At 35.9% G+C, this 22,553-nt stretch overlaps 1 protein-coding gene across 4 annotated transcripts; it reads right to left on the bottom strand.

Annotated features, from left to right (window-relative positions):
* Nucleotides 1-1,391: 1,391 nt before the first annotated feature.
* Nucleotides 1,392-20,643, bottom strand: LRIF1 (ligand dependent nuclear receptor interacting factor 1). Of its 4 annotated transcripts, XR_005215278.1 has the most exons (5): nt 20,178-20,643; nt 7,864-9,373; nt 6,439-6,714; nt 6,270-6,361; nt 5,469-5,599 (listed from the first exon to the last, which is right to left on the bottom strand). XR_005215278.1 is itself a non-coding variant. In XM_037826407.1 (4 exons), exons 1-4 carry the CDS (start codon nt 20,243-20,245, stop codon nt 5,159-5,161), a joined length of 2,295 nt encoding a protein of 764 aa, XP_037682335.1. In that variant the 5' UTR covers nt 20,246-20,641; the 3' UTR covers nt 1,392-5,158. The 4 variants fall into 4 exon arrangements, 3 of the variants coding, with proteins under 3 accessions (XP_037682335.1, XP_037682336.1, XP_037682337.1); XM_037826407.1 differs by lacking the exon at nt 6,270-6,361 and having other exon boundaries at nt 1,392-5,599; nt 20,178-20,641; XM_037826408.1 differs by lacking the exon at nt 6,270-6,361 and having other exon boundaries at nt 1,392-5,599; nt 7,864-9,365; nt 20,178-20,641.
* Nucleotides 20,644-22,553: the final 1,910 nt, after the last annotated feature.

The following is a 22,553-nucleotide window of genomic DNA, read 5'->3' as shown; positions in this document are numbered from 1 at the left end:
AGAATTGAGGGACAAAAAGGTATGACTCACAAAGGCTAAATAGCAAAATATCAGAAGAAAGTTCTGCATTACCAGGAGTGACTTTAAGTGTAAATGGATGAAACTCTTCAAACAGCAGAAACTCATAGAATGGATAAAGAGGCATGACCCAAGTATATGCTGTTAACAAGAGATTCAGATTAAATTAAAAAACACAAGGTTGAAAATGAAAGGATGGAAGAAAATATACCATGCAAATTGTAAACAGAATAGAGCTAGGTAGCCGTATTAATATCAGATAAAATAGACTTTAAATCAAAAACTGTTAAAAAGGATGTGGAAGATCACTATATACTGAGAAAGGGGGCAATTTCACAAGAAGACACAACTGTATAAAGTCTCGATCAGTTCAAAAATATTGAAATTATACAACATATCTTCTCTGACCACAATGGAATGAGACTAGAAATCAATAACAGGGAAAATTGGAAAATTCACAAATATGTGGCAATTGAACAATGCACTCTTAAACAACCAATGTGTCAAAGAAGAAATCATGGGGGAAATTATAAAATATCTTGGGGTGAATGAAAATGAAAATACAACACACTAAAACTTATGGGATGCACTAAAGGCACAGCACCAGCTGACACCTTCATTTAGCCTCTTCGGGATCCTAAACAAAGAACCCAACCAATCCCACGTGGACCTCTGACCTAAAGAACTGTGAGATAATAAATGGGCATTGTTTTAAGCTGCTAAATTGTGGTGATTTGTTGTGCAACAATAGAAAAGTAATACAGGACATAAACACTTAAGTTGTTTGGACGTAACTACTTAGTAAACAGAATTTTTAGGTATTTCTTTGAACCAATGAGTGCCATAGATTACTGAGACATTAGGAGTGCCCTGAACTAAGAAAATTTGGGAACTCTCTTGTTGAGCTGAATCAGAGCATACCCTTGTGGCTAAAAATGGGGTCAATCCCACCTAAACTGAATGGCTGTTATCCAACTGGGGAGAATGGAGAGAAAGACCACAAACATATCAATAAAGAACAGAAAGAAACCAAAAACACAATAGCAGAACTGAAACTAATGGAGGAAATAAAAACAGAATGACATGATCAAAAGTAGAATGAGTGAACAGAAGTAAAAAAAATGAGTAAAAGAGAACTGAGACCAGGTAGTTAACATACGGACAATACCTTTTCCTGAAGGAGAGGCCATAATAAATGGATTGCAAACAGTAAGACACCTAATAGAAGAAAACTTCTGAACCCAGAAAGGCCCATGTTGGCAGCTGAAAGAACTCGTGTTGTGCAAGGAATCCAGTAATTTTGAATTGTAAGTATATAAATGTATATAAAAAGTATACACACAAACACATAAAGATCCAAGCAGAAAAGAAAGCAGAGTCAACAAAATATTTTAGTAAGTATAAAGAAAAATTACTATTAAGTATATAGGGAGAAAAATAAAACTGCTCTCAAAGGAATAAAGATCAGATTGGCCTCAATCATCAATTCAGCGACTGAACTCATTGTTACAGATTATATTGTGCCTCCCAAAAGATGTTGAAGTGCTAAATCCCAGTACCTTAAAATGTTAACTTATTTGGAAATAGGGCTGTTACAGATGGAATTAGGCAAGCTAAAATGATGTCATACTGCAGTACAATGGGCTCTTAAGTAAATGACTGGTGTATTTATACTAGGAACTTGGGACATAGAGAAACAGAGGAGAATGCCATGTGACAACTAAAGCAGATTGTCATGAATTGCTGGCAAGCCACTGCTGAAACTCAAAAGAGGCACAGAACCAATTCTTCCCCTCAGGCTTCATCAGACTCCTAGCCTCCAGAACTGAGACAATAATTTTAAGCCAGTTTGTGGTATATTGTTATAGCAACCCGACAAAACTAAGACATCTCTCCTGCCAGCCTTCATGACCATGCTCTCACTCACTCGGCATTCAGCTACATTGGCCTCCTTTTATGCCACGTTGTCTCCTACTTCAGAACCTTTGGACTTGCTCTTTCCCAGGCTGAGACAATTCTTCCACCCCTAACTGCTATTCCTTTGTTTATTTAACTCCTACTTTTCCTTCAGATCCCAGCTTAAAATTCACTTTTGAGGAAAAATTTTACCTCTCTGCCTAAAAAAAGTGTTATGTGGTGGCTATATACTAAATAGTATGCTGGTGAGAAACAAAGGAGATTAAAAAAGATCTTTAGTTAATCTAGTTTGCTATTTGTGGATCTCTAGTCCTTGTAATAGTGGCTTTTACTCCAAGTGAGATGGGAAGTCATTAGAGGGTAATGGGGAATGACCTACCTATTGTTTTAAGTCTTACTCTTGCTGAAATACCAAGAATAGGTTGTAGGGTTACAAAGGTGGAAGGGAGACCACTTAGGAACCACCAATAATCCAGTTACTGGTAGCCCAGATGAACATGGTCAGATTTAAGAGTATTTTGAAAGTAGAGCCAACAGGACTTGGATTTGATTTGTGTTGTGAAAGGAGTCAAGTATAATTACAAGTTTTGTTTTCAGTTTTTTTGGCCTGAGCCAAAAAAGGACATAGTCATGAGCTAAAATTGTAGACTGTGAGTAAAAGAAGTAGGTTTGAGGGAAGATCAGGATTTCAGTTTTGGACCTAAGTTTCAGATATTTATTTAGATATCTAATAAGGATATCAAATAGGTAGTTGGTTATATTGCAGAAATCCAGAGATAGGGAGAGGTCTGGGAATAAAGATAAACATTTATTTACACAGCATGAGAGTGTAAACAGGGAAGCAAACCAAGGACTGCAACCTGGGGCACTTTTAAAGTTGAGACTGGGGAGAATAAATTAGCAACAAGAACGAACAATGAAGCAGAAATGTGGTAACCTAACATGAAATGAAAGCATATCAAGGAAGAAGCAGCCAGGACAACCGGCGGGCTCTTCAATAAATATCATTACAAAAATAGAGAGACTGTATTTAATTAGAAGAGCTTAATAGCACATAACAGCTGGACAAAACGTATAGTCCTAAATTTGATACTGTTTTGGAAAAACCAGCTGTTAACAGATATTCTGGAGTCAACTGGGAATATCTGATTTTGGCTTGACTATTAGGCTAGATGATGAAAATATGCTGAAAAAGTGAAAATTGTTGACTTAGAAGCAGGTTTCAGAATAGTACTACAGTAAGACCTTATTTTTGATAAAAATATATATGTGTATGTACATATGGGGCACAGAAAAATAAAAAAGTATATACACTAAGGTAGTAATAGTGGCGATGTCTGGATAATAGGAATGTGAAGCTTTAAAATTTTAATATTTTAGCTTGCTGTGGTTTCTAATTTCCTAAATGCACATGTGCTGCTTTTATAATAATAAAATGTTCAAAATTTTATCTAAGGAGGCAAGGATCATGAAATTATATTCTGCTTGTAAGTAAATTAAGATGAGGACTGACAATTAACCATTGGATCTAGCAACATGTCAGTGGTGGCCTTGACAAAATGTTTTGGTGGAGAAGGGGGAACAAAATCTGACTAGAACAGTCTGTCAGCTCCTTAAAATATTAAAAATTAGAGTACCCAGCAACGACCAGCAATCACCCTCCTAGGTATACAACCCCCAAACTTGAAAACAAGGTTACACAAAAACTTGTATATGAATATCCATACATCATTAATCCTAGTAGTTAAAAAGTGGAAATAACCCCAAATATCCATAAGTGATGAATAAACAATGGAATATTATTCAGCAATAAAAAAAGAATGCAGTACTGATTTATGCTTTGGCACCATGGATGAACCATGAAAATTTTATGCTCAATCAAAGAAGCCAGTCCAAAACAAGTAACAAAAATATTTTATGATTCCACTTATATGGAATGCCCAGAATAGGCAAATCCATAGAGACATAAAGTATATTAGTGACTACCTAGAGCTGGAGGAAGAGGGGAATAAGGAGTGACTGCTAATTAGTACAGGGTTTGTTTTGGCAGGTGATAAAAATATTCTAAAATTAGATAGTATTGATGGTTGCACAAGTCTATGAACATAAAAACACTGAGCTGTACACATTAAAAGGGTGAATTTCATGGCATTTTGTGAATAAAATCTCAATAAACCTGTTATTTTTTAAAAAGTAAGAGAATCTAGTTAATCTCTGCATGTGTGTCACTCCCTTTCAGTTATTTTCTGATTTACTGTTTTCTATCTTGTTGCCAATGTTTTGACCTCTGAAATTATCTCTTACTTCCAGGAACTTGTTAAATCATTTTTTTATATTCATATCTTTCTCCCCCTTTTTAATCCCTATCCCTATACCACTACAAAACTCTCCCAAATCAAAGACTAACCAGATAAAAAAACATTTAACTCCATTAAGATGAACTACACTTTACAATTTTTAAAAAGTGCTAGACATGGCCACTGTTCAGATCTACTTCTCATGCTCTAAGTGTGTACACATTTTTTTAAAGAGGCATTTGCCTAGGAATAATGACAATGTATCACTTCAAGAAACAAGACATCATATAGATTGAATTCCAAAACCCACTTTGGATTATATGAAAACATTTTGCAAAAATTACAAAACAAGTGTTCCTCACCCTTAAGAAACGTTTGAACATTTAAATAACATTGCTGGAATACACTTCCTCTCATGAAATTAAAAAAAATACAATATATGGTGAGTAGAAGGAATCTTCATTTTGTGGGTAAAGAAACCAAGTGAGTACACATACAAGCTCACCGGTGAAGCTAAGTTTAGAGCTGATACCCTCTCTTGGATTTTAGAATTTCAACAGTACGCAATGCTTATCTATTTTTGAAGTAACACCTGAGCAATTCAGCTAAAGCTACAAACAGCAATAACATAAACCTTGCACATATATTTCAACTTAGACAATTCTAGTTAAAATAATAGAAAAATATAAAATGTTCCCTTCCAAAATAAGGTATCTCAGTCAAAGTTTCAGATACCCCATGTAGATTATTCACAAGAATCTCATGTGTATCAACCTTTTCTGTATCCCTTAAATAAAATTTTATAATCCACTGCTGAAAAACAAGTTTCATATTTAAAGACATTTTCAGAATGCACTTATAATTAACTTATTAATACAAAAGTATACGAAAAAAACAGTTTCACTGAAGTCTTCAGCTACATTTTATTATTTTTGGTGCATCTTCTTACGCATTTCTTCAAGAGCTGCTTCTTTCTCTCTCAGCACCTGCTTAAGTCTTCTTATTTTTTCATCCCGAGTGGTTTCTTCTAACTCTGGTGGTGTCATGGGGAAAACATCTTCAGTATAATAATTTTTATTAAAGGAATCACTTTGTTCAAAAGCTGCATTTGAACTCAACGTGCCTTTCTGCTGGTTGTCATGAGCACAGTGTTCTACCTCAGTTTTCTTTTCCTCTCTGGTTTTGTTGTGGCTTGTGAGAATGTTATGCTGTGACACATCTGATGTTGGTAAAATACTGCTAAGGAGTTGGGAGCTGGTGACATTAATTTCCCCATTTACGACCGTGTTAAAAGCACTCTCGGTTTTTCTCTTCTTTGTGTAATTCATCTTCTTAATGGCTTTTGCTTTTCTTTTCTTATCAAAACCCTGTTGCAATGTTGAGTAGGAGTCCAAAAGAAAAAAACAAAATATTAATGCAACATATATTCTGTGCTCTCAAATTTAACAAAGTTTGCAAGCACAAATAATTAGCAATTCAGTTTAATTAAAAAAATTTGAATTTAATTTTCCAACTAAAGCAGGAAAGACATGTTTACCAGTGTACTGTATTTAGTGATATTTACTGGGAATAAATTGCTTAATTCACATTTTCCAGCTCAAGTCAAGAAACTGAAGCAGTATTGACCTACCACCAAAATATAACATCACTTTTGTAGAGTATGAGAAATAAAATTTTTTCTTTTGTTTTGCAAGGTAGGCACATATGGAGGATTTTCACAGGGGAACTAACAACTGATTGGTCTCTGAAGTCCAAGATATTAAAACAATATAGTAATATATTCATAAGCAGAACGAGTAGGCAAAGTTAAAGGGAAGTTTCTTTTCATCATTATTGACCACACAAGCTACTTAAAATGTTTGTATTATGAATAATACTGTAATGAACAACTGCATGCTTTTATTTTCCTTACACTTGAATTATTTCCTTTGGATAGTCTTCAAAGTAGGATAACAAGCCATTTTCTTATAATTTTGTGATGGAAAAAAATAACCAGTAGGTAAACAGCACCTTTAATTAACTGGAGATGCATTTTACCTTTGCATATATGGTTCTTGTTAACACTGTTTTGGTGTAATACATATATTTCCACATCTGGTGAAAACCATCATTCATACTAATGTACAAGGCTAAAAAAATGAAATGAAGAAAATAAATATTTACATAATTTTGTAATAAATACAAAGGATACTTTAAAATCTGTTACCTGTTTTCTCTCTTCTTCCTGGACCATAAACCCTATCTCTTTATAAGTATCACTCTTCACCAAACTGCTAAAGGAATCATCAAGACCTTCTCCAGAGCCCAAATGGTCAGGAATTCGAGTAAGGTGCACTCTTAAATCTTTAGTAAGACCAAATATCTTTTTTAATTCAGCATCATTCTTCAGACATGGTGCTTTATTACTTCTTCCTTGATACTCTTTCTTGTCATATCTTTCTTGAGTACCTTTTTTTAATGTTGATGCCATCTCATTCTGGATCTGGAATTAGGAAAAGAAAACATACAAACAATCCTGCAAATTACTCAAGCTTTTTTATCAGACCAGCATCTAAGTGATTACTTCATCTTACATTAAGAAAACATCATGCTTTAAAATCCTAAAAGGTTGTATTGCATTACCCTTGTCTTACCACCCATAGTCTAAAAACTGAATTTAACAGTTAAATTCAAAAATTTTAAATGCTTCCCTGCAATTCCCATTTATTTCAATTTCTTGCACCAGAAAAGTAACAAATAGTTAATTCTCAAACAACTGAAAGGAGAACACAGACTAATAAAAAGCTAAAAATAATCTACATGACATTATTTGGAAATTGTGGCCTTCTGGAAAACTCTTATGCCTTCAATCAATCTTGTACTTAGCAATTACAATTCACCTCCTTACATCTCTGGAGTTCAATGAATTTTGTACTACAGGAGAGAAATTCTGACATTATTAAGCAAACCTCCAGGTAAGCAAGGAAAAAGTGAGTACAAATATTTAGTAAGCACAGACACATATATCTTAAGTAGATCAGAAAGGTAGCTATGTGGGTAACTGGCTGAGGAGTCAGAAAGGGCTAAAAATAAGAAACCTAATAAAAAACAAAAACAACAATCAAATGACTGAAAAGGCACTGACTAGCCCTGTTCCACCCTTTCCACCTTCTACCTAAAAAAACCACTGATTATCTCCCCACAACCAAAAGACAAAACAAAAACAAAAAACAGCCCTCTTGTTTGCATATCATTGATCTCTTCTTAACTAAAAGCTCTTAAATATGCTTGTGTATGTGGGTATATACATGTGTATGTGTATATATACATACACACAATTGCACTAAGCTTTGAATATACATTATTCTTTTCTAAATCTGCTTGCTCTGATTTTTTGTTTTATTACAGATTTGGCATGACAAGTGATTCAAGAGAAAGATACTGCTTTGAGTTTCCCAATTATACTCTTTCTCAAACATTTCCTCAGATCAAACCTTTGTCTTAATTAAGCATTCATGTGTGTATGTTATGTGCATGATGGGGTGGGGGTGAAGGGAAGAGGAAGTACCATAGATAACTAACTTTGAGAATTAAGAAAGAAAAATGTTCTATACAGATATTTAAAAAAAATACCCTGACATGGGAAAATTACCTTTGGTTCTTGGTCTCTGAATAAACACTGTTGTGAAGTAACAGTTGTTGCATCAAGAGAGGAACTTATTTGCTCTATGCTCTGGATGATATTTCCTTTTCTGGGGGCATTTTGTCCTGTACTAAATCCATCTGTTTCGACTGGCTTTGTGAATAAAGTCTTACTCTGTTTTAAGTAGTTAATGGATTGGTTCATATTATGTGGGTTTGGGGTAGAAAGTGATAGTTTCTCCAATTTTTTATTCTTCTCTGCCCTTAGATGGGCCATAGAAGCAAGTTGGGTGTTCGGAAGTGATTTTGTCTCCATCTGGGAAGATTTACTTTTTGCCAAAACAATATTTACAACCTTTCCAGATATTTCTGTGACTGGACTTGAACTCACTATCTGTGATGTGTCTTTTCTTGGAGGAATACCAGGGGAAACAGAATTCTGTTGGTCAATTTGTGAAGGCTGAATATCTGACCCCTTTTTAGCCAATAGATAGACTTTTCCATTAAACATGACCAAAGCATTATCTTTAATAGGCATACTTTTGGATTGTGTCCCACTAGGACTGACAGTACTCAATGGTGGCACATTTATAGTATTATCTCCCAAACTTTTCCTATCTACAAAAGTTTTTAAAATCTTTGAAGCCACATTATTTGAAGACTTAACAGGAACAAGAGATGGAGTGCAAGGCTGTAGATTTTCTTGAAAAATCCATTTCACTGGAGCAGCTGGAGAATGCTGGCCACTTTTTAATTGTGTCTCTGTAGCAGCATTCATTGGAATTTGTGTGGTATTTAATATCACTGGCTTTGCTACTTCTGTAACAGGTTTCGGATAGATATTTTGAAAGTTCTTGGTAACTATATTTTTCACTGTATTTACAGGAGATACATAAATAACGGTTGGTATTTGGGAGGCCTCAGCTGTTCCTGAGGTACTTGTGGCTGCAGTTGCAAGTATCTTTTGCTGAACTGAAGGAGGCAACGACGATGCTGGTACAGATTTCACTTCAGCATGGGCTGGAATCTGTAAATGATGCCCAGAAGGCAAAACTGGAGACTTCACAGTCATTGGAACACTCTGGGTATTTACTAAAATACAAGATGAATCATTTTGTGTTGAGGAGGGAGGAAGAGCAAATGTTTGCATGGTAAGTCCATCGATTTTCACACCATGACTCTGAATTTTAGAAACAGATGAGGTAAAATTTTCAGTTCCCACAGAAGTAACTCTAACTTTTTCTGCTGTATCTACTGTTCTTGTAAGAAAATACTTTGAAGAACTGGCTGGCTGAAAGACAGGCAACTGAACTGATGCACTTGTGGAAGAGCTGGAAATCTGAGTCTGAAAAGTAACATGAACTGGGCTTCCTGTTTTCCCTTTCAAAGCATCAGACATGATTGAAGATTGAACTAGTGGTATAAGATTTCCAGAGGAATTAGGAATTGGAAGTAATTGCAGAAGATTTTTTCCATCCGAGCCAATCGTCTGAACTACTTGGTACATGCAGCCTGAAACACTTAAAAGAACATTATAATATAAGTAAATAAATACAACATACTAAATGGTATATACATTTTATTTAAAAACAAATACTTGCAAATACTATTTTTAAAATATTTAAAAATTACAACAGAAGTATTTAATTTCTCATTTTGAGTTTTCCAAATGATTCTGAAGTAGAAGTTATTATTCAAAGATACAGTCGGCTTTGATTCAGATCTTCTCACATGATTAGGCAATGGTATGAGATATTAACATTTATTCTTAAATGAAAAGTTGACTTTTCTAAGGTTTATCCTGTATAAAATTATACCTACTAGAATATGCCCCTCTTAAATGTTAGCATCCACCTTTCTCCTTTTTCTTAAAAATTTCCTCGTCCTCCTCCTCTATTTTGAGTGACGAGAATTCTCATTTCACCTCCACTTATGCTTTCTACTCCCTCACTCTTTTTTCCCTTCTAATCTGTTCTGTCATCTTTCCATTTGATGACTCATGAATTCTACTGTCAGTCATTCTTCTTTGGCTTAAGACATCTTTTATGGTGATACTTCATAGTGCCACATTTTTGTATTTATAGACTAAACTGAGTTACTCATGTAGGAACCATTTTCTTTTTTGATTATTGACTGTTTCAGCACATCTGAGGTAAGATAAAGAGAAATGTATGATACTTACTTATATTTATTCTAATTGCCTATAAAGTCCATATATACAATAGCAACACCATTCAGCCGGTTTTCAATGAACGTAGAAAAGACTGGAAGTCAGTAATTTTTTTTTTTTTTAATCTAGCCAATTCCAATCCTACTTACGAGCTAATAGTACAGGTTGTCTGACTTTATGGGAAACCAATATATTCTAACCTGTTTGTAAAATCAATTATTTGGGGATTCCTTAAATGCAGATACCGCAAGTTGTTTTTACCTAAAACTCCTTTCAGTTCCTGGAAAATACTAAGCTGTCCTGGGACCCAGGATCATCATACATGCTCTCTCTCTACCTAGATGCTCTTCCCTGACCCAATTCTTCACATGGCTCTAGTCTCAGCATAAATGATATATCTCAGAAATATATTCTCTGACTACCTTAATTACCTCTGCCACTCCTTAGTAAATAATCTATAATATTGCACCTGTTCATTTGTTTCATGGTACATATCAAAAGTTATCACCATCTATTGTTTTTTTCCACTGGTCTATAAATTGCCTCTTACGCTAAACTCTGTGCAACATGAGTGCACAGTAATAGTCTTAATTAACTAAGATCAAATGAGGAAAAAAATTCAAGGGCAAAAAATAAATTAAGATTCTTGGCAATACAAAGCTGTATTTCAATACATATAGATATGTTTTTTTAAACTCACAGGAATTAATAAAAATCAATGCCAAAAATCCTATACATCCTAGCAGTGGTGGAACTCAGTTTTACCCTTTTCCAACCCAAATGACATCATAATATTATTAAAAAATTTTAAAACAGCCTTCTGGCCACTTGATAGCATTTCAAAATGTTATAATGACTTTTAATAAATTAAACATTAATCTCTAAAGAGAACATGAACACTAAGAAAAGTATAAAAAATTCTTGCTCTCACGGCTTAAAGAGGAAAAAAAAGCGCCCTCACCATCCCATGCCCCTGTCTCCTAAAGCACATATGAAATGGGATCAGAACTTATTCAACATTAATTAGACAAAAATTTATTGAGTGTCTGTTATGGTTCAGGTACCAGGCGGCTCAGTTTGGGGGTGGGGAGGGGTCAGTAAGCTACAGCCCATGCGGCAAATCTCACCTGCTGCCTGTTTTTGTGTGTCCCATGAGCTAAGAATGGTTTTTATATTTTAAATGACCAGGGGAAAAAACCAAAAGTCTATTTTGTGATGTGAAAATTATATAAAATTCAAATTTCAGTATCCATAAATAAAGTTTTACTAGAACACAGTCACACTCATGTCTACATATTGTAGGTGGATGCTTTCCTCTTACAATGGCAGAGTTGAGTAATTGCAGCAGAAGTCATATAGCTCACCGCCTAAAACATTTACTATCTGGCCCTTTACAGAAAAAGTTTGCTGGCAATTATAATTGAGATAAATGATATATTCAGATAAGTACAAAAATGATTGTTCCTTTTCTTAAAATATTCTCTTCCCAAGGCTTCCAGGATATGACATTCTCCTAATCTCCCCTAGAGACTTCTCAGTCTTCTTTGCCAACTCACCCTACTTGAATCAACCTTTAAATGCTGGCATTCACCAGAGCTTGGACTAAACTCTTCTCTTCCTACAATTACTGTTTCCCTAGAAGATTTCTTTTATATGCATGTCTTTAGTTACCACTTATATATTAACCATTCCAATATTTATATTTGTATTTCCTTTAAGATCCAAGCTTGTGTATCCAACTTCCCTCCTGACACTTCCACTCAGAATCTCAAAGGCACCAAAACTCAACATGGCCAGAAGATCTCTGCCCATCCCCACTTCCCAAATACTCCTTCTCTTCCAGTGTTTTCTTCTTTAGTAAATGGCATCACCATCTATATTAGATGGCTAATTCAAAGCAGGTAATCCCTGCTTTCTCACCTCCTATATTCAATCCATCACAAAATCCTATCAATACTACCTCCTAAATTCCCCCAATCTGTTCAATTCTTCCCCATCAACCCTTACCACTCTAATCCAACGAATATCATCTCTGGTTTAGACAGTTAAATAGCTTCATAACTGGTCTTCTTTCAGTCATATTCTCTCCCTTTCAACTCATTCAGCATGCTAGAGCCAGTCTTATCACTTCCCTGCTTAAAACATTTCAGTGGTTTCCCATTATTTTTAGAGCAGTAAAAGAAAATCAATATAAACTAAAGGTAAAGAGGGTATCAAGAAAATTGAGCAATTCTATTAAAGGTTTCTGAAAGGCCAAGTTGGATAAGGATTTAAAAGCATACACTGGAATTATTGGCATGTAGGTCATTTATGACTTTAATAAGAGCAGTCTGATGGAGAAAGAAGCCAGATTTCAGTTGCTGAGTGAACATGAAGAAGGGAAATGAGAATAGTAAGTATAAACAACTCTTTTATGAACCTGACTGTAAAGGGGGAAGAGAGACTGGCAAGTAGCCAGAGGGAGAAATTGGGTCTATAAGAGACCTTTCCTTTTTATTTTAAGACGATATGAACCAGAGGATATATAAATGCTCATGTGAACTAGTCAAGAAGAGACTGATAATAAAGAAGAAAAAGGGATAATCAATAATGTAAGGTTTGAGAAGGAAGAAGAAAATGGGATTCAGATGATAGGTACAGAGAATGAATCTTAAAGAAAGGTGGAGAAGCATCCTTCCATTGGAGCAGGAGGAGAGATTAGATGCATTTGCAGGTAGGTTCACAGCTTTGATGTCAGAAGGCTGAAGTAATTCTGATCTAACAGCTTTAATTTCTTCTATGAAAAAGGACATGGTAACATCTGCTAAAAATAAGAACAAAAATGAGGGAGCGATTTGAGGAACATAAAAGATTCAAAACAGTTTCTGTGAGAGAATAAGCTGACCACAGAAAACAGTAGTGTTGCCAGGCAGTGTTGATGGCCCAGGGAGAGGCAGTTTTTACGAATTGACTGTGCCCTTACAAGACTTTCCTTGCCCCACCAGGAACAGGCAAAGAGAAAGCAGATAGTTGAGTTCATATCCAGGGTTGGAGTAGCTTCAGATGAGTGCAAGAAAAACCACAGAGGATGAAAGGTATTGAAGGTATTGACAAAGGTTATTAAAATGATGAAACATACAATCTAAGGTGGGTGGAAAGGAAATCAAAACATAAATGGTTAAAGTGTAGGGAGAAAATGAAGAGATTATTTGACTGGAGGGCTGACTGGAGGGCCAGATAAAATTAAAGAACAGTCATGGTGGGAGTTCTTAAACAAGTAAGATAGAAATATGGAAAGTGGTGTTCAAAAAGCATGCTGCCTAAATGAATAAATCTATAGACGCAACAATTTCATCTGATAAAGTCTAAGGAATGACTACAGAAGTGGATGAGACAAATGAAGAAATGCTTATTGGAGAAAAACATCTTTATATGAAAGATCAGAGTAAGAAATAGGCTATCCACATGGATAGATGTTGAAGTCATGGAGGATTGGGGAGAAGATTATGAGCTATGTGCCAAGTCTGCAGTGACAGGAAGTTGGTAGATGGTAGCAACTAACACAGTTAGGAACTGATATGACAGAAAATTGTCTTGAAGACCACTCTTTTCTGCAGCCTTATTTTCTTTCCTATTATTCTACTAAAATCTCATTTGTAAAGCTTACCAAATATGTCCTCACAGTTTAATTTGTCTCTTCTATCCTCATCCCCTAGGTGCTCTCTGCTACAAGTGACACAGGTAGCTAATTACCTATCCATCTCAAACCTCTCCCCATTGTAGTTTGCACTCTGGATAATTTATGCTTTTTGTTCCCTTTCTTATACATATTCTGCATTTTAAGCATCCAAATGTGAGTATTCCCCCAAGTACTGCTCTTGATCGTTTTTCCCCTTCAAGACATTTTCTCTTAAAGATTGCACCCATTTTTACAGCTTCAATTATTTCCTCTATCTCTTTTGCAATGTTATATTTGCTTCCTTTCCCCTAATACTTACCTAAGTTCCATATCTGTGATGCCATACCAAATATTTTCACTTTTAATATCATCACTTTAAACTCAATAAGTTAAAATTACTCTGCACTGAAAACTAATATACACTATCCTAACAACCATAGTCATGTGGCAGCACTATTTTCCCAGTCACCCAGGTTTTAAATCATCCAGTCATCTCTGATTTATCTTTATCACTCTTCTTATTCATCTTTGATTCACCAACAACATATTCCTTACAAAAGGTAAACATTCAAAGAATGCATACTGAATGAATCACCAGTCTATAAAGTTTTCTTCCATTTTACAGATCTTATTTATCTTCTCTTTCTTCACCACTGCCATTTATTTCTATCATCCTAGACCACACCCTCCTCACCTTGTACCTCATCATCTCATTCCCATATTTTTCTTCGATATTTAAACTCGTTTCTCTGACTGCAGCCACCATGGACTATTACAGATATCTCCGGAAGATTAAAATATTGTTTTCATCCTGTTATCTCCTTGCTAGAAAGGTTTCAGTAATTCACCACTGCCAGTTTGGCTTAACATGAAACACAATATAGTCCTTACAATCTCTACAACAGTTCTATCCACAACTTTTCAACATAAAATCTGCTCTTGCCAGAGAGGTCTCCTTGCTATTCAAGAATACACCATGTACGTTTACTCTAAGAATGTAATTTTTTCTTCTCTAACAATTTAAAACATAATTACTTGTGATTCAGATCCCAACTGCTACATGAAATGTCTGCCAATAACTTAAACTCATTAATTTCTTTCAACTTGGAGTTCCTAAAGCACTCTCACTGGTGCCACTAATGCTAGGAGCTATATAATGTCATTTGCCTTTGTTCTATTAGCTAATTTTTTAAAAATGAGTAAAGTATTGTTTCTTCTGTGAGATGACATTTAAGGGAACAGACTTTATCATTTATTTTGAAATTATTCCTCCAGTACCCAGCAAAGCAGGCCCTCAAAACATATTATATAAAAATGATACAGCTCTTTGCAATCTCTGTTTCAAGTGAACTATCTCAATACCTTTTATTGTTTAGTCTCATTTTGTTTATTTATGTATTTTATTTGTTAGTAATATATGGCTAACATCAGAAGCTTCAGAAGAGCAAAACACGCCTTTGTAATTATTTGTGTAGGGGCAAGCACACATATTATTAGGTCCTTAATAACATTTTAATTGGCATAGTATTTAAACAAACTATAAAGACTTCTTATACTTTACATACTTCATTACAGGAGACTCTATATATTCTGTTTTACAAAAAATATTAATGCATACTGCACAAATTATATTCAAATTCAATCACTGGAGTTTTTCCTTTCTTTCCTTTCTCCACTTCCTCTCCAAAAAGGGATGAAAACTATAGCTTCTTCCATGTGACCATGAATTTCTTAAGAGTAGGTTACCCTATTCATACCATATTCTCTGCATCTAAAAGAGTACCTGGTACATAGCAGACACTCAATAAATGTTAAGTGAATTGAATACTACAAGCAATAATAAAAAACCATCCATGATTACCTGGCAACAAATGGAATGAATTCTAAAAATTAAACTGACATGAAGAATGCAAAGGAGGGAAGTGATAAATCAGGGTTAAATTCAAACTTCTTCAATCAGTACACATTTTTTCAATCTAGAAGATTTAAGAAAATAACTGTGATTTTATAAAGATTCTATTTTCTTCAAGATCATATTCTACTAGATAATGTCAGAACTAGAACTAGAACCAGATTCTGCATCCCATGTTCTGATTTGGTCACTTAAAAAGAATAATCAACATGGTAATCATTTTAAACCAGCTGGTGTTTGAATTCAGAAAATACACTGGAAAAATAAAACAGTTTAAGAATTAAAAACAGAAGAGAGGACTATATTGAAAGATCATAGGCTTCTAATGCTGGTTCTTCCAATTACTAGTTGATTTACTTTGGAAAATTTATTTGAAACCTTTGTTTCTTCATTTGTAAAATGGGGAAAATAAGGCTTGTTATGAGAAGTAAATAGTTGCCTGGAATCATGACAGGTTCCCAATATATGCTAGTTATCATCTTCATTAAAATATGCAACTGGTCTGCAAGAATAAGGAAATGATTAAGGTAGGTCTTCTGAAAATGTGAGAACTTTAACAAAAAGTTGTGAGAACATTAATAAAAAGGCATACGGTAATCATATACAACTTCTGACATTCTTTACTATTCTCTTTAATATGAATATAAGGCATTCACCTATTAGAATGATAAAAATTCTGCAGGTTAATCAAAATTTTGTAGATATTTTTTCAAAGTATATTTTTTCAACTGCTAGGAGGCCCTTTTCCATCTTATTATCTATAATATTATGTACATAAGAAAATAATAATATTTAGCATATAATATGCATATAATAGTTACGTTGTTATAATAGTTATTTTCTGAGAGACTACAAAGTATCATACACCATACACATTTACTCTAATCCTAATGAAAAACCCAATAAGGTGGGTATTACCCATTTCATAACTGAGAAAACAGAGGCTCAGAAATATTAAACAACTTATTCAGAATTATACACTCTAAAAAGCAATCCTATCTACTTTCTTATATTCAATTTAGCATAAGCCCCTGCTCCTATAACAGGGTCTAAAAAATTCAATTAATTAAACTGAGAGATTACTGAGATTAGTAGATTTCAGTAGCCTGTATGGTGTTTGCCTTTGTCTCTCTCTTACACACATGTGCACACTCATACAAATTACAAAAGTGAATATAAAACTTACACTGTACAAAATTAAATGTGCACTGAACTGACAAATAATATCTTCCTAATCAAACCAAGCCCCCTGCTAAGAATACAAATTTCTGTTCCCCATTTAAGAACAAAAGGGTAAGGGAGGATAGAAGCTCTCCTACGATCACATGATATCCTCAATCTTATTACTGTGGAATGCATTACCACAGGCTTTTATTATAATACCTCTAAAATACAATGTATTTTCAGCTCTGACCCTGCTTCTGACTTTTAAATTCCAATCTCTAATAGCTTTCTCAGTGTTTTCCCCATCTCAGTTAATTTATCAATCTTCACCCAAAAAACTGGCATAACTGATCCCTCCTCCCACCTCATCCTTCAGTACCAATTTCCTAACAAGGTCTGCGTATTTCTCCTTCGATATTTCTTTCAATCCAATCCAATCAGCTAGGTCAGAACCTCAATCTCTGAAGGGACAACTGAAATAGAATCCCTATATACCTGACTCCTCGCCTCAAAATCCACCTGGCCATCATTTACCTCAAATGCATATCTGACCATGTTAGTCCTTTTCTTAAAATCCTCTGAATAATCTCCAATGGATGAAGTCTAATCTCTTTAGCAGGGCAAACTAAACCCTCATGAGCTATCCATTTACCCCACTTGCAGTTTAGAATCAATCAGTAAATATCAATTGCTTATAATAAACCACACATACTGTTCTGTGCCTCTGTAGCTTACTTAGCAGTTTCAAACTTTCACCCAGGCATAACAGGCACCATCTTTGACTACATGGCTGATACTTGTATTTCCCAGAAACCTTTCCTACAACTCTCTTCCTCTATCTCCTCAGAAAATCACGTCCATAATGTTATTGTAAAATTTATTACATCACCTTTCCCCTTAGACTGTAAGGTTTTTCATGGGCACAAACTATGTCCCATTCCTTAGCAGTCTATCACATGATAGGCAATCAAACAAATTTTTGAACTGTACTGCTACTTTAGTTGTGGAACTGAGATATGAACCTAGGTCTCTGTAACTCCAAAGCTTACTTATTCCCATTCTTCCATTCAGACTCCTGGTTTACTCTCTGCTAATAAAGCCCCAATCTAGATAAACTAAAGGCATACTATCATAAATATCTTCCAGATGTTTCTTTTGTACTTTAAGTTCGGTTCTTTCATTTTATGTACCAAATAATTAGACATACTTAAAACAATAAATATTCTACATTTTATGTACCAATAATTAGAGATACTTTAAACAATAAATATGCTATATCACAATACTGAAAAACTTTATAAAGAAAAAGCAGTAACAAATTTTAAATATCTACAGAAAATATGAAAATCATTTGGTCATTTTAAGTTTATGATGAAAATAAATAATTTAGTAACATCAAAAACATTATTAGAATAAGAATGAAAACTACGGGTCCAACAAACTAAAGTGCTGATATTAATTATACTATTTACAAAATTGTATTTCAACATCACACAGATTGTTACTTTCAAAACAAGATGGAATAAATATGCAATCAATCACCAAAGTAAAAGTCAACTTCAAAAAGACATCTATGAAATCTCCCAAATATGAGATGTAAAACCTCAATGACTCAGGATGGAAACGGAAAACAAACACATGAAAAAACAATGCGTAAATTAATAAATGAAGTAGAAATGATATACAAATGCAATCCAAACATAGTTCCATTTGTAAAGAAATCCCAAATACAGATGGCTAAAATGACTAGAAACAGGATAAAAATGTTGAAGTAAACAATAAATACAGAAAGTTCATACTCTTTATCTTATTTCTGATACTGAAAAAGAGTGCAATCCAAACAAATTGTGTACAAATTAGGGAAAGTCAGTTTTCATCAAATATTCAGGCACTAAAACAAACTGGAAGTTAAACAGTCATTAAAAAGTAAGTCTACTTTTGCACATCAGGATAGGGCACTACCTCTTCCCTCCACCCCCAACTTCCACCACAAAACCAAGCAAACAACAAACAATATGCATACACAAAAGGTGCCCCCTCTTTTTATGATTTGAAATACAACGGTTCTTTCTCAGCAGTTCCTCTATACTGTTTTAACTTATGCTCTTATAATACTGTGCATACCTTCAAAGAACCACCATTATTTACATCTTTACTACAATAAGGTTTTAAATCTACTTAAACAGAAGCCTGCATTCTGGGTTAAAATTTGTACTAAAGTTGCACTCTTATAGCATATTAATAACTAACATTTAAACAGTACTTTACTATTTATACACTAAGTATTTTACATATATTCATTCTTTCAATCCATCAGATAATTCAGGTGTTATTTTTTACAGACTGGAAACGGAGACACAGAAGAAAGAGTAAATGCACTATCCATGGCCTCACAAAGAATAACTGGCAAAACTGTGGTTAAACCCGTGTAGTCCGATGTTCTTCACACACAAATCCTCTTCCACGACTTTCGCATCTTAATTTCCATGCTTTCTTCTTCACGTTTTCCTTTTCCAGAGACCCATTAACTTACCTTTTTTCTCACCACTAGCATTCACTAACCAGGAGAGGAGAACTTAACATATTCTACCTTAGCTTACATCCTATTCCCGCTTCGTTTCTCTTAATACAGACATTTTTTTTTTAAACTACTGAGCTACTGACAATCTATTTTCTAGGTTTAAAAATAAGTATGTCTTTCTAAGAATAAGAAGTACTAGACTCTCCTCGTGTCAAATACAGTTCCTCTACAGACATCCAACGAGAGACGACGCTCGCATTACACCTGCTCCAAATACGCTGTACTAAGGACTGATTTTATGGGAGAATTTCTCTATTTTTACTTCCTATAAAGCTATTATTTGAAAATTTTAAAGTTCTATTCCCTTGTTCTACACAACTTTTCTTCAAATTCTAATTCATACACTCTGAACAATTACACAAAAATATATCTTTATTTTCTTCCTCACAAATTCTATCAAAATACAACTATTTTCACTGAATGTCCCAAACTACCAGAGCCGTACTCGCTAATTTGCGCAAATAGCTGCGTTATTTTGCTGGGTGTGCGCGAGAGAATCTTCCAGAAGGTTTTGGTTACTCGAGAGCGTCGGCCATGTTGATTTTCCTCTCCCGTGGAGATCTACTCTTTCCACCTATGAAACTTGAGACGCCGGAATCCTGCCGAGTGAGGAAAGAGGCTGACTGCGTCAGGCTCTAAGGTTTTACGTTTCCAAGAGGAATGCGCTCTAAGGGCTAAAGTGCCGAATTGATGGGCACTTCCCGCGTGAGTGGCTCACTCTGCGGGCTCAAACGCATCTGAACTGCAGAACGACAGGAAACGACGGCCAAATCGACATCCTGCTAAGAGACGGGGCGAGGGGCGGGCGTGTGAAGAGAAGATTCGAAACTGGTACTCACCAATGCGAAGCGTTGCCTGAATTTTCCTCTGTGGGTTTCAGGAAGACCCTCTGTAGATTGTTAGACATTTTTGAGGGGTGGGAAGGGACAGTACATCCAGGAAAGGGGGGTTTATAGGGACGAGGTCTTTAAGGGAGCGAGTACCAGATCGAGAGACTGTTGGGCTAGATTTGCCCTAAGCAACTCTGAGGGATTCGACGCCGAAAAAAGAGCGACGGCGGGCTCTCAATAGGGCGTATCCTCAGACTTCGGGGAGAGGCGGTGCAGCCACCTCAGAAACCGGAAGACTGGAGGCGGGTGACGGCGCCGACCCAGCCCTTAGACTCTGAGAGACTCGGCCCAAAGTCTCCGCCCCGCAGCGTGACGACGTCGCTCCGAAGCGACCCGGTGCGGACGCGCGAGGCGTGGCCTTAATGGCACCGCCCCCAAGAGTGGCCGGTCAGTCGGTGTCGCCGGAGCTAGCGTAGCGCTGCTGACCCCGCCCACCGAAGTCACCAGCCGGAGCAAAGCTCAGCCTGGAGGCTTCCGCTATCGTCATGTCCGGTTGCCGAGATGAGTGGCTCGCTAAAGCCCCACCCTTATGACGCAATCCAATCGGAGGGGGTATTTGCTAGCTCTTCTTCCGGATCAAGTGACGAATCACAAAAGAAAGTTCTCCAAACACCTACGCATACGAAAATGTTTCCGGGGTCAACAGTGAATTTTCTGCTTCTGTTATCGGTAGCAGTGTGTTTTCGACTCGGGCTAGTGCTCTTCAGAATACGCCGGCGGACTTTTCTGGAGTGTCTTGCAGGCGTGGCATGAGAAATATTTAGACGTCTGCCTGTAGGCAGCACTGTATTGTTACTTTTCTGAGTGTTTCTTGTTCCTATCCTGTTCCCTGAAGTTTACCTCTAGATCTAACCTAACTCTTCCCTTCATCCCGTGTTCATGCCTCGGTCACAACTATCTTTGATTATCATACACTTTATTCCTTCATTCTATAAAAGTTTCATTGCCGATGTAAACTTATTTTTCGGTAACTTTATTTGTATCTCCAGAGAAAAGCTTTCTTGATTCCTGCAGGTGAATCACTTAGAGAAATGGGCTCAGTCTCTGGCTTAAGGGGCAGAAATTATAGTTCAACTGGGGCTAGAGGGAAGGTATGGTCAGCGTGGTCTAGAAGATCCAGTGTTATCTGGTATAGGCAATCTCTGTGTAAACTGTCTCACGCTGTTCAAATTTAGGATACTGTCAGCCAATTTAATGGTTAAGTTTGATCTGTAAGAATGCGGTTACTCATTCCCCAAACCCCTTAATAGCTAATGCCTATTAAAGAATTTCATGCCCTGATAGATTTAAAAGGAAGTGATACTTTGTAATTATTGTACAGTCTTTGTTAAGGGTTAACTTCAACTATACGGAATCCTGTTTCTATAACTGTTGTAAATCTTTCAATCAGTGAACATGCTCAAATATGTCCCATACTAAAGATAAGGCAATGATGAGATCTTTCTGCTATTGTGGTTCTGGTCATCCTCCTGTCAGTGAAAGAAAATTACTTGAAAGTGTTGATCATTCTTGTTTGATCTAATTTCTCACTTTTTATTCCTGACCTTTGGCAAGGTGACTTTTCCCAAACTTCCCATATCAATGAGATTCATTGTCAACAGGTGGGTTCCCTGGGAAGCACTTAAGATAGACTTTGGTATGCAGAAAGTTTATTACGGTTCAGTACCGTGGAAGGGAGTGTAAGGAAGCCATTTGGGGCAGAGGGAGAAGTTGGACTGTGATGTGTGTCTCAACAAAGTCCTTAGTCTATCCCACATGGATCCCTAAAACTGAGGTGGACTTTCAGAGTTTTCAAGATTGAGATGAGTTGGCTTGGCCCCGAGACCCCATAACAATCGGTTGATGGGTACAAGTTATGCCAAGGAAGGAGGCATGTCATTGGACAATGATGATCTCTTTAGTCATTTACTCACGGAGGCTGTTAGCTGAGGCATGTATGCTGGGACCATGCCCAGTATCTGGGGGAATAAGTCCTTCATTCCTGAAGGTAGATTTAGGACATGCATCATGATAACCACTGCACTTATTAAACCACTAATGCAGTTGTCAGTTGCAGTTGATGCTGTTTATCTCACACTCATTCAAAATCTTTACTCACCAGCACTAATTCCTCACACATTTTATTTATACTATTTTTCATTAGAGAAGTTGTGGGTTTACAGAAAAATCGTGCATAAAATACAGGACACCCTTATGCCACCCCACCACCAAAACCTTGGGGTGGAATATTTGTTACAATTGATGATAGCACATTTTTATAATTGTACTATTAATTAAAGTCCATGGTTTCACTTAAGTCTCACTGTGTATGTAGTTCCATGGATT

The sequence above is a fragment of the Choloepus didactylus genome, chromosome 2, assembly GCF_015220235.1.
Source record: "Choloepus didactylus isolate mChoDid1 chromosome 2, mChoDid1.pri, whole genome shotgun sequence".
NCBI classification, from domain to species: domain Eukaryota; kingdom Metazoa; phylum Chordata; class Mammalia; order Pilosa; family Megalonychidae; genus Choloepus; species Choloepus didactylus.
Note: the sequence above shows the minus strand (reverse complement) of the source record. Positions and strands in the feature narration are given on the sequence as shown.

Excerpts from the sequence above, each read along its gene's own strand:
- LRIF1 (XM_037826407.1), bottom strand. The coding sequence starts at position 20,245 with ATGTCTAACAATCTACAGAGGGTCTTCCTGAAACCCACAGAGGAAAAT. Across the intron at positions 6,715-7,863 it reads TCAGAGACCAAGAACCAAAG|ATCCAGAATGAGATGGCATC; the intron begins GTAATTTTCCCA and ends TCCTAATTCCAG. Across the intron at positions 5,600-6,438 it reads AGGAAGAAGAGAGAAAACAG|GGTTTTGATAAGAAAAGAAA; the intron begins GTAACAGATTTT and ends ACATTGCAACAG.